Source organism: Diplotaxodon limnothrissa, linkage group LG19, assembly GCF_057381915.1.
Source record: "Diplotaxodon limnothrissa isolate DT_005_m linkage group LG19, D_limnothrissa_male_GT1.1, whole genome shotgun sequence".
Classification (NCBI taxonomy): Eukaryota; Metazoa; Chordata; class Actinopteri; order Cichliformes; family Cichlidae; genus Diplotaxodon; species Diplotaxodon limnothrissa.
The window spans coordinates 32,086,063-32,098,651 of record NC_140614.1 but is presented as its reverse complement, the minus strand read 5'-3'; the positions used below and the strand labels follow the sequence as shown (position 1 = coordinate 32,098,651).

Below are 12,589 nucleotides of genomic sequence, written 5' to 3'. Positions count from 1 at the left end.
ATTTTTCTCACATCCTGAACTCTCTTAAAAAGCTTTTTTGTAGTTTCTTGAAATTTGTCTTCGGGAACAGTTCTCCAGGCTTCTTGAAGGACATTCAAAACTCTTCTTTGGATGTTTGCTGCCTTTTGTTCTGTTCTCTTGTCGATGTTGATCATACACTGCATCAGTGCTGTTTGCATCTGGACTGTTTCACCTCTCTCCCTGACCTCCTCCGTACATAATAATGACAAGTTGAACCAAACTTTTCAAATTTCAGTCTAATTCTTGTGTAATTTGGCGTAAAAGCCCTTTCTCCCCGTTTCTCTTCCTTAAGAAAGCCTTCTTGACAGGCACTCTTCCACTGAGACCGTTTCCGATAACGCTTCAGTGAACAGTAGATGGATTAACTTATGGGTCAGATGTATCTCTCAGGTCCTTTTTTAGGTATTTGCTGGATTTCTTTTTCTTATTTTTAAAGGGCATGACTTTCAGATAGTGTTCATCTGCTATAGATTGTTTTTTAGGGCTACCACATTTTCCTTTGTCCTCCACATGTCTAGTTTCACTGCATGCCATATTGAGATATGCCAAGTTATTGGAAATCACTTTAGTGCTGCAAAAACGCTCATTACGCCTGTCAAATTGTGTTATCTTTGGCATTTTGTTGGCATGTTTGACATACAATTCAAACCAACTCTTTGCAAAGTTGTCTGTCATGTGTAGACACAACACTAGTGTTTCCCTACAATTAGGTGCATTTTTATGATTAAATTATTTATAGCATGTTGACATTTGCTAGCACAAGAGACAAAATATAGCCTAATCTTATAGACTGCATTCATAATAATTTTGCTAAAATGTTATCATGCCTACGAGTTGGACACTCAGAATTCACCTCATCAGCTTTTTTCTTACAGTAGCTGTGTGCATGATTATGTCTGTGAGCATTTCAGTGTGTTTACTTACTAGACAGAAGCTAAGAGAGCCATAAAGAATTTAATAGCCATCTAAACAACCTACATTTGGCTGGTTGCTCATGAACCAGTTAAGTGTGCAAAATCAGCTTCTTTTGGACTCTAGTGAGACTCCACCAGGCACCACAGCACTCACTGCTCAATACATGACCCGACTGTTCCTATAAATTATGGACTCTGTGACTATAATTGACCTTTTTTTAAAATAAAAAAAGAACAGTTTAGTGTAAATTTCAGTTTCTTTAAGTGTGTGTTTGAGAATGGATGTTTGCTTGATTCTGTATATGTTCTCCCTGTGGAGCAGCAGCATGATGTGCTGTGTCGAGCAGTCGAGCGTTCCTAATTATAGGCGGCTGTTATGTGATGTGTTTGGGGGTATAGCTGCGTCGGAGGTGTGATGTTTATCTCTACCTCCAGGAATAGCTGTGACATCCTTTTTCAACTGGTCAAAACCTCTGAATAATGCTGCTGTTGCTGCTGTAAGTTTTATCACAGTGTGCTTATATTGCCATTCAAATATCGTGCCTGCATATGTTTCAATAAATACTTGAATTCTACCAAACCTCTGGTCCAGGTTTGCCCTGTTTTGCAAGACTGAGCTTTATAGAGTGGAACATGTCACAGGGTGCCAGTTTATGTCAATGTAAGAACTACACATCTACACATGTGATGATTCATGATCGTGGACTTGGATTAGACTGACCTCAGGTCATTTTCCAGCATCAGTCCTTCCAACAGGTATTAGATGGCATTTGTGTTTGGCTGGTTGTCAAATAATAATAATGATAATAACAATAATAATGTGTTTACTACTACTACTTGTTATGTTGCCCTCAAGTTGCAAAGTGAAGCTTTAACTTATTCATGCTGCCACTTTTAGACTGGTTTTGATTACTGTCCCTTCTAGTACTATAATTATAGTAGTGCTGGAGGCACGCCTCCTTTCTTTACTCTTTGCTTCCAAGAAGCCAGACTCCTCAAAATTTCACTAATTTGGCTGAGGTATGACAACGCCTGGACTGAATATCAGCGGCAAATTTAAATGCTTGGTTCAAATGGTTGTCGCTATGTGCAGAGTACGACACGGAGTATCTACAGCCATCTGTAAAACAGACAGGAAGCTCTGTCATGGTTTGGGACTGCATTCAGCCCGTGATGTTGTAGATCTTGTCAAAATTGATAGAATTATGAATGCAGAAAAATACCATCAGACTTGCATGCTACTCCACCATGCAGTACCATCTGGTGTCCAATTGGCAATGGCTTCATTTTGCAGTATGACAATGAGCCCAAACACACTGCCAATGCAGTAAAAGCATACCTTGATACAAAAACACACAGTGGAACACTATTGGTCACAGACTGTCCTCCCAAGACCTACATTATTGAAGCAGTGTGAGATCATGTTGGTAGAACAAAAGAAGAGAATAGAACAAAAGGCAGCCAACATATTTTCTTTCAAACTGTGTTACTCTATTTTTTGTGTTAATGCTGGCTGTTGTAGAAAATCTATTTCATTGAAATCCTCCATCTGGCCTCCCCACAGATTGAAGACATTGTTACACGAATCCAAGATGAGAAAGCAGGAGGTGTAGCCATACGGACTGTCAAAAGCTTCCTCTCCAAGATCCCAAGTGTGGTATCAGGTTAGTATTTGTGTGCAAAGGTGTGTGTGTGTGTGTGTGTGTGTGTGTGTGTGTGTATCCACATAGACACCCAACTAATGGAGCAAGTGGAGAAATATTATGGTTTTGCTACACTGCATTTTTTTGGTGATTGATTATAGGGAAAAGCTAAACCCTTGATGCTTACAGGTTAGTGCTGGCTCTGCTACACTGTGTGTGTGTGTGTGTGTGTGTGTGTGTGTGTGTGTGTGTGTGTGTGTGTGTGTGTGTGTGTGTGCACGCACCTGTTTAGACATCTTTGTGGGGACCAACAGTCACTTATGAGGACAAAGGTGCCTGTCCTCATGAGTTTAAAGGCATTTTTGAGACTCAAAATGTGGTTTTAGTGTCAGGGTTATAATTAGGTTATGGTTAGGTTTAGGATAAGGGTCAGGGTTAGGCACTCATTTTTGATGGTTAGAGTTAGGGTAAGCGGCTAGGGAAAGCATTATGTCAATTAGATGTCCTCACTAAGATATTAAAACGAGAATGTGTGTGTGTATGTGTGTGATCCCCATTGCTAATCAGTACAAACTTGTCCCAAGTGATTTATTCTATGATCAAACATAACTATCCATCCCAACTCAGACGACAATGTCCACCACCACAAGGCACAATGGTTTGGTGTGTGAGTCACTTTGTCAGATACCAGATGGGACACCATATTGGGGAGTTGGGAGATTTTTGGATCAACCTTTTAGTCAGTACTCTATCACCACCATTAGTGTGACACAACATGAGGGAAGAATACCGTACCATCCTTTCTGAAGAAAGAGGCTCGTAGAGTCAATCCTAAGGTACGATAAAGCTGTTATTGGTGGCACATGGTGGACCAGCATCTTATTAAGACACTTTATGTTGGCTTTTCCTCTAAATTGTCCCCCCATCTATACAAAATCATAAATCAGCAACTGGGGAAAAAAAAAACAAGTAAACGCTTGTTAGTGCAGTCTAACTGGAAGCTGTGTCTGCACACTTTGGCTGCTGTTGACTGATTTCAGATTGTTCAGCTCAAACACAATCAGTGACTAAAAACAGAACATAGGAAAAGGTGGGCTTAGGGATTAGGGTTGGGGCATTTCAAGCAAAAGCACTCCTCCCTATCCACTTGGAAAAATTCGACTAATCTTCCAAGATTGCCCCCAGATGACTTTGCACAGACTTGTATATTTGCCAACTTTACCTATGCTGGGCCTCATTTAGCGGACTTTGGCTTTGCTTTTTTAGAAGAGCATTAGATGCTACCATAGATTTAAGATATAAGAACAGTTGCATAAAATATTTGATATTTTTGTAATTGCAGTATTCACAAATGTCAAACATCCCTTGCAGGAACACAATGCAGACTCGCGCCCTCTCCTCTTGCGTTTTGCACATGAAGGCAGGTGTCAGAGTGAGTTTCTGTGGTCAGGGTGGAAGCAAAGTGTGCCTGCCACTCTGAAATGTCACCTTTTTGGTTAAGTAAGATAATACAGGTTAAATGGATCTGTTTTTTTCAGCGGCTGTTTATCTGTGTGTGAGGCAGTCAGTGAAGAAAGCACGACCTTTTGGGCTCATTTAAATTGCAGCTACTACTGTTAGAGGCAGATGATGTCTTTGCCAATAAGACCTTGGCCATTGAGGAAACTGCCCGTGGTGCCGTGCTGCCCTTGTAACTATCACAGAAAAGCTCCTCTCTTCTTTCTCTCTGTCTCCACAAACTGTACTCATTTACGTTTGTACTCCTGTGTGCCCGTGTATGAAGTGAGTCACCCCTCACGGACGAGGGGGTTGCTCCCCGTCCCGAGGCTGTTTCTGAGTCACTCCTTCACATGGCTCCCCCAGGACCGACAGCCTCGCGGTTTCTCTCTCCAGCCTCTGCTATGTGTAAGACGGGGCCAAAAAACGAGCCGTCCAGGAGCGAAAAGAGAACGAACCGCACCCTGATTACTTAACGTTATATTTACACACCTATTCAGCTTTGACCCACAGCTTCAAAGGGACGTCAATCACAAAGCTTATTTGTGTTTTCCACATTGCGGCTTTTGTTGAAACTGTTGCAGAGCTGGAATTGTGACGCCTCTTCTAACCCGTGTCCTTCTGTGAATAACAGGGGCGGACATTGTTCAGTGGCTGATGAAAAACCTCTCCATAGAAGATCCAGGTAAATGTCAGTACATGTAAGCACAGCAGAGCTTCCAATCGAAGACGACGGCAGCTTCACGTGTCTGCTTTCTTTCATGTCACCAGCTGAAGCCATCCATCTGGGCAGTTTGATCGCTGCCCATGGATACGTCTTCCCCATCTCTGACCACGTTCTGACGCTTAAAGATGACGGAACCCTTTATCGCTTCCAGGTACGAAAAAAAAATCCACCTTGGGACTGTCCTTGATATGTGTTAGAAGGCCTTTAAATATAGAATAATGAGCTGATGGCAGTTTATCAGAGGGATGTGTTTATTGCGTGATACTAATGAGAGCAATCCCTCCTAAGCCTATTACTCATCCCACCAAGGTCGATACTGTGTACCCCTGCTGGATGCTTCATCAGAGCAGGAGGTGGCCTGTAGAACTGGGCCGATGGGTCAGTAATGCAGCTTGTCAGTCTGGTGGTTTTGTTTTGTTTTTTTTCCTTTGCTCCTTCTTCTTCTTATACAGCACGAACACTGACAGATCTGTCTGATGGCTACAGACTCTGCTATGACTCATTACTGTGACTGGGCCATTAGCATCTTAATCCAGCAAGCAGGCTACGCCAGGCAAGCTCCCCTATGGGAAGCGCTGAGCTGGCTACACGCTGGCTCTGCACTTTTTGCTGTTGCCAACCGTCCCTCGGCCCCTCCTCAGTCTACCGCTGGATGCATTTATCTTCACCTATTGCTCAAGATTAAAAGCCATTATTGCGGCTGTGCAGCGAGGGCAGCGAATGCCGCGCTTCCTTATTCAGCAGAGGCTAAAAATATTCCCTCTGATGTTGTCGTGATGCAACAGGCTCGCGTCATCGGAACCTCTGAAAAGAGTCCACAGTGGATTTGAAATGCGCTGGCCAGCCTACATTGCAAGAAATAGTGTCAGGGGGAATTTTGAATTGCTAGTCTACAAAAAAAAAGAAATTTTAAATATGTGCTACACCAGGAGAAGACCCAGATTTGATTATGTGCCTTCTGCTGTTTGTCACAAATTCACAGTTTTGTGCACAGAGTGGTGACTTTCTTTTGATTTGTCATAATTTCTTCCTCTCCGAATCCAAATGACACCGCTGAATGAGAGCACGTTAACTTTTCTGTTCATTACATTCAAACCAGCACACTCATCAGTGCCGGGCCTTTGCTCCCGAGCTAATTGCTTTTATGACAAATAGTGCGAATGAAAAATGTCCATGATAAGTTCTAATTTTGCCCTGTTATTAAGAGCGTATGATAGATGTGAATGATCCATTAATAATGGACTTGAGAATGAACTTTGAATGCATAATATCACTTGTAGTAGACTTTAAGATAGAGAGACTGCAGCTACCATTGCCATTGCAGATCATTACCTGGAGCGCGCAGAGGTCAAAGGTCACAATCAAACAAAGAGTACTCATCCATAAAAGGGGCAGGGGTGGTGGAAGTATTTGCTGTTTTTTTACGTGATGATAAAAAAAATTGATTATTTGTGTAAATAAGCAAAATCTTTTTTTTATTTATTCTTCCTGCTTTCATCAGTCTCCATACTTCTGGCCTTCAAACTGTTGGGAACCCGAGAACACAGACTATGGTGAGTCACACGCTATTCCCTGTTTCTCCATCGGTGAGATCTCCCTAATGCCTTCAGCTGTCTCATTTTCTCCACAACTGACATCTGTAGCTCTGTGGCTGACACTCACTGAGTATTGATCCATTCCCTGTAATGTATCTGGCCCCCGAGGAACCCCACCCCCGCACCCACCACCACCCCCTTCCCTCCTAACACCACCAGGGAGAATCCTGTGGGATACAATTAGCTTAACAAAATAAAGGGACAGTCACTGCTTTGACAGCATCTCTGGCTATCTGCATGGCATTTACTCGAGGTTTGGTATTTCAAAAGAGAACACATGGCCTGCCTGGCTGCTCTGGCAGGATGTGCATTAGTTCACACAGCTGCGGCCTTGGTTTAAAAAAAAAAAAGCAAACAAAGAAATCCCACCATGCATTGCAAGTATTCTTTTTGTTGTTGTTTTATTGTAGTTATGACAGTGCTTATTCCCCTCTCTATGTTTCACTCTTTGTCTTTGTCACCCTGCAGCCATTTACCTGTGCAAGCGCACGATGCAGAATAAAGCCAGGCTTGAGCTCGCTGACTACGAGGCTGTAAGTAAACTGTCGTTTTGGTTTAGCGATCGCCAGAAAGCTCCTAATTAAATTCCATCATAGTGCATGAACCATAGTATGATGATGCTCTCGATTTCCTGTTTTCCTTCACTTTGTTGAAAAACCAAAAACGTGCTGAAGCAGTCTCTTCTGGGCTTTTAAAATAACAAAATGTATTTACAAGAGGATAAGAAAAGGAAAACAAACAAACAACAAAAAAGAAGAACAACAACATCAAATTCTGAAAGGTAGATTTCTTTTCCAGGAACACCACTTTGAGGAATACAATGCAGTCATTTACCGGCCCCCAAATGTAAATAAAAATATCTTTAGGTATACCTGCATCAGCAGATCGATACAGTCTCAGGAGGGGCATTGCTGCAGTGCTGATCTCGTTGTTACACAATAGCAATCCGCTACACTTTAATATTCTAAATGACTCTGCAACTATTGTCCAGTGGACTTCCTTTCACTCCTATTCAGGTCACTTTATGCCTTCAGGCCTCATTGCTTTCACTGATAACATGCCTGCTTCTGTAGTTTTTTTTCCCCCTCTGATTTTGTAACAAGCTCACATACTGTATTAATGCTTGAATAGCTTTTTGGAACCCAATGTTCACTCACAGGCACCAAAAAATGCAATTTCTACAGGTAAATACTGTTTATGATCATTGTTATAGTAATAAATAAACCTGAGAGATAAACAATCCACAAAAAGCACATTATCACCTCTCTTATTACCACAGGATACCTTGATTGGTTAGGACTGTAAACCCTTAACTCTAATGTTATGTTTTAGAACCAAGCAACTTAAATTTGTTTCATAAAATGTTAAACATTATTGATGCAAGTTAATTCCCGTGTATGTCAGGTCTTGAGAAAGCATCTACTGTGCCTAATTATAAAGCGCATCTAACTTTCCCACAGTTATCCCTGTGGGGAATGCGTTTAATCATTGCAGTTTACTGGAGATGAAATCAATGATGTATACTGAAACAATATACCTGTGTGAAACTCACACTACATGTGGTATCGGCATCTTGTCATAAAAGTGAAGGCATCAGAGTGAAAAATCCAAGGGCCTTGAAATCAAAGTCAAGCCCTTGAAGATAAACTCCTTAAGTCTGATTGGCTCCTCCAGGAGAACCTCGCCAGGCTGCAGAGGGCTTTCGCCAGGAAGTGGGAATTTATCTTCATGCAAGCTGAGGCTCAAGTCAAGTGAGTATATCAGTTAATTTTCTAACTTCAGCACTAATGTGACAGGATAGATGTTGATACAATCAGGTTTAGAGAATGCTGAGCTTTGGCTGCCTGCACAGTGTTTGTGTTCTTTGTAAGCCTGACACCTGGTGGCTGAAATGTGCAAGTGCAGAGATAGTCCTGCAGTTAATGGCATACAGTAGCTGTCCTTTCTTGTCTTTTAAAATAGAAAATCAAAGTCTTGGCATCATTTAGTTGTTGCTGCTCTGTGGCTGTAAACGTGAGGATATAAAAAAAAAGTCTTCTTATGTCTGGAGAGTAACGACAACAAGCAAATGCCAGCTGGTAAATGTCAGTTATGTAAGAGCTAGGTCCCACCAGGCCTCTCTTGGTGAACTGAGCAGACAGGTTAAGACCTACACTCCTGAGTTTCTTTGCTCTTTTGTCTGGCCTGTCTGTGTTTTTAACGTATGCCGGCAGCAGAGAGCAAGTATGGACCTTAGAGGGTTAATATTTCAGAGCCGTGAGCGTTTTATTTTAAAGACCTGTATCCTCTGCTCTCAGGATTGACAGGAAGAAGGACAAGGCGGAGAGGAAGATCCTTGACAGCCAGGAGAGGGCATTTTGGGACGTTCATCGGCCAGTGGTGAGTAACAGCCAAAATAAGGAAAAGAAAAAGTGCAGAAAGGAAAAAGAGAGTCACATGGTTCAACTAAAAAATGGAAATGAACTCAACAAAAGAACAGAAAAGAAGGGATGTTTTGTAGGTAGACAGTTTTAGCATTTAAACACTGAAAAGAGCAGATTTAGCTCCACATACTGTCCAGCAGATAGCCATGTTGTGTTGTTGGTAGCACAATCAGATTTGGTGCCAGTCAATTTGCATAAGAGTCTTTTGTGAGTGTGGCGTTGCTCAATAGAGCACCAGCACCGTATTGTGTGAGCAGCACAAGTGTAGACAATACATGCTGGAGAAACAGTCTTATCTGACCCAGAAACATGCTTTGTCTGCTGCTGCCTCCCACAGCCAGGCTGTGTCAACACCACAGAGATGGACATCCGCAAGTGCCGGAGAGAGAAGAACCCACACAGGGTAAAAAAGGTGAGAGGAAGAGACAAGCTGCCACCAACCACGTTCATTTTTAAATGTAAGGTTTTTTATTAACTCTGCTGCTTAGTCATATATATATATATATATATATATATATATATATATATATATATATATATATATATATATATATATATATATATATATATATTAGGGGTGCAACGATACACAAGATTCACGGTTCGGTTTGATACTTTGGTGTCACGGTTCGATATTTTTTCGATACAAAAAAATGTTCATGCCTTTTTAATTTGTCATTTATTAAAATTATAAATATATATTTTAACTCAAAAGTACAGTTTTTAAATTTAATGTTGCTGAAACAAAAGTAATTAAAAAAATAAATATATCTCAGGGCTCGCAAAATTTCAAAATCCCTGGTAGCCCTTCGGGCAGGGACTCTTCAGTTTTTGGTAGCCCAAAATAAATGTAAGTAGCCCGAATAAAAAAGAGAGCAATTTTTTGATTGATGTTTTGTTTCCTTTACAATATTATACATTAAAGTATAATATTGTAAAGGAAACAAAACATTAATCAAAAAATTGTTGAAAAACAAATTACAACATTGTATAAAAATTACAATCATCAACTCAAATACTTGGTTCTAATTGAACAGAAATTTCTATGAACTTGTAAGAACTGTGTAGGACATGAATCAGTCTGTGTCAGATCCTGGATTTGAAATTTCCGCTGAAGTCACGGGTAAGAGACAAGTGGAACCAAGATCTAGGCCATTTGCTTTTTGAAGTTTGCAAAGACTGCTAAATTTTGCCAGTGGTAGTTCACTCTTTGCAACATAGTAGCTGTTCTAAACAGATTTTTCAGGTTTATTTTTAGTATGTTATTTGCAATTGGTGTTTGTTCTGGGAAAGATATTGCAGACTGAGCAATAATGCATTTCTCATGGGTTCTAATGTGACTGGTCCCAGTAACAAAGGCGCTTGTCGACTCAGAAATCGAGAGAAAACCAACAACACACCCGGCAGAACATTATGTTATTTACACGGGTGCACATAAGTGGTCCGCATGTGCGCATTCGCTGTCAAAATAAAAGACGCACCAGATAAGAAGTTGCAACGCGCGTTTGCGTCCATATAAAAAGCACTGTTTTTGTCCGCTAGAGTGGGATTTTCACGGCACATTCCACACCACATCTCTGTGCGTTCATTATTTGTTTGAAGCCAGCTCACCTCCTGCAACCACTTTTCCGAGAATATGCGCTTCTTTTGTGGTTCGGACTCCTTCTGACATTTCTTTGGAGGTGGAGGAACACCAAAGTAATTGCTTAAAGGAGCTTCTTCGACATCTTTAAGAGTTCTAAACTTTAAGAGTCTGTCCTCCAGAAAATCTTATGTATGCAAACAGGCGTTGCGCGTTTTTTTTTTTTTTTTTGACAGCGAATGCGCACCTGCGGACCACTTATGTGCAGCCCTGGTTATTTAGCTCGTCATATTGCAGCCACAGAAATTCTTTTGTCCATGAAACCATAAAGCTGCACTTTCTTTTTGCCTCATAGTCTGATTTCTCATAACTTTTCCGTTTTGTGGTAAGCTTTTCTTTGGCTGTCACTTCTTCACCCTGACCTGTCTTATTTGGCTCAGCAGAACTAAAATATATATCCTGCTGCTTTTACACACGCACTCACATAACGCTCAGCGATTCTCTGCGCGATCAACCTCTCACATGTTTAAGCTGCGGGAGATTTCACTTGTCATGTTTGCATAGTAAGCTAACGATTGATAAGACGATGTCAGAGGAATTGGTGCACAAATTATCATCACTCACCAATCAGTACTGTCGCTCTCTATACACAGTTGTGCGATTGCAAAGTGAAAGCAAAAAAACAAGCGCAAATTCAAACGTGACTTCAATATGTCACATATTGACAGTGGCTCACCGATGCCAATGACATAATTACCCAGCTACATTTCTGAAAGAATGCAAAAGCATTGACATATATTTTTCCTTCCTACAATAGCCCCACGGGCAGGGAAGAGATAGATTTTGGTAGCCCGACTGGAAAAATCGCTAGCTCCGGGATGTCGGGCTAGCAATTTTGCGAGCCCTGTATCTGATTGAGGAATCACTCATCTTTGGAAAAGAGAGTTTATTACAGAGAAATGGCTCTTTCCAAAATAAAAGCAATACTATACGCTTCTCCTGGCTATATTCTCAGCAGCATAATGTAGCGGGTCAGGGCTGTTCGGGGTTCTGTTTGTACAGTTATGTTTTGTTTATGTTGCCATAGTGACGGGTGACCCCTTTCGCTGGACGGTGTGTCCTTCCGGGGTCAGAGGGCGCCCTGTGTGTTGTTGTTGTTGTTGTTGTTGCTGCTGTGCGGTTGCTGTGCTGAGCAGTTAGCTAGCGGCAGTGTTCTTCTGTAGATGTCAATAAACAGCTGTGCTCCCTGGCTAGCTCACGGGAAGCAAGACCAAACGACACCTCCGTCTCCTCCTTGTTTGAGAATCATGTGCTAACGGCTGTCTAAATGACTCGGGTAAAGTTTGTAGCATGCATGCTTGTTGTTTTTGTCTGCTTCCACTTGTCTTTGCACTAGGATGATGTCGGAGTAAATGTGCAGTCATATTCTTGTGTTCCCACTAGTGCTGTCAGCGTTAATGTCGTTGAAATGACGTTAACGCCACAACACGGCAAATCTCCGTTAATGAGCTAACTGGCTAACACACTAGTTCCCACCCATGTAATTGAGGATTGCGTGGCACATCCAACATACTGTTTTACTTTAGTCCATGACACGCTTACCTTCAGGGTCATGTATCTGATTCAGGAATCACTCATCTTTGGAAAAGAGAGTTTATTACAGAGAAATGGCTCTTTCCAAAATAAAAGCAATACTATACGCTTCTCCTGGCTATATTCTCAGCAGCATAATGTAGCGGGTCAGGGCTGTTCGGGGTTCTGTTTGTACAGTTATGTTTTGTTTATGTTGCCATAGTGACGGGTGACGCCCTCTCGCTGCGACGGTGTGTCCTTCCGGGGTCAGAGGGCGCCTTGTGTGTTGTTGTTGTTGTTGCTGTGCGGTTGCCGGGCTGAGCAGTTAGCTAGCGGCAGTGTTCTTCTGCAGATGTCAATAAACGGCTGTGCTCCCTGGCTAGCTCACGGGAAGCAAGACCAAATGACACCTCCGTCTCCTCCTTGTCTGAGCTCGCCACAATATTAAACATATCAGGTCCCCATAAGGAGAATCATGTGCTAACGGCTGTCTAAATGACTCGGGTAAAGTTTGTAGCATGCATGCTTATTGTTTTTGTCTGCTTCCACTTGTCTTTGCACTAGGATGATGTCGGTGTAAATGTGCAGTCATATTCTTGTGTTCCCACTAGTGCT

The 12,589-nt window shown here is 41.8% G+C and overlaps 1 protein-coding gene across 2 annotated transcripts in view; it reads left to right on the top strand.

Annotated features, from left to right (window-relative positions):
- The window catches only part of LOC146612593 (regulator of G protein signaling 6-like), a 54,017-nt gene that overhangs the window by 30,914 nt on the left and 10,514 nt on the right, over window positions 1-12,589 (top strand). For both annotated transcript variants that reach the window (XM_085342421.1, XM_085342420.1), the window contains exons 2-9: window positions 2,500-2,599; window positions 4,710-4,760; window positions 4,847-4,953; window positions 6,304-6,355; window positions 6,866-6,930; window positions 8,072-8,148; window positions 8,695-8,776; window positions 9,158-9,232. In XM_085342421.1, coding sequence (XP_085198547.1) covers window positions 2,500-2,599; window positions 4,710-4,760; window positions 4,847-4,953; window positions 6,304-6,355; window positions 6,866-6,930; window positions 8,072-8,148; window positions 8,695-8,776; window positions 9,158-9,232 — 609 coding nt within the window. The remainder of the gene's footprint in view (window positions 1-2,499; window positions 2,600-4,709; window positions 4,761-4,846; window positions 4,954-6,303; window positions 6,356-6,865; window positions 6,931-8,071; window positions 8,149-8,694; window positions 8,777-9,157; window positions 9,233-12,589) is intronic.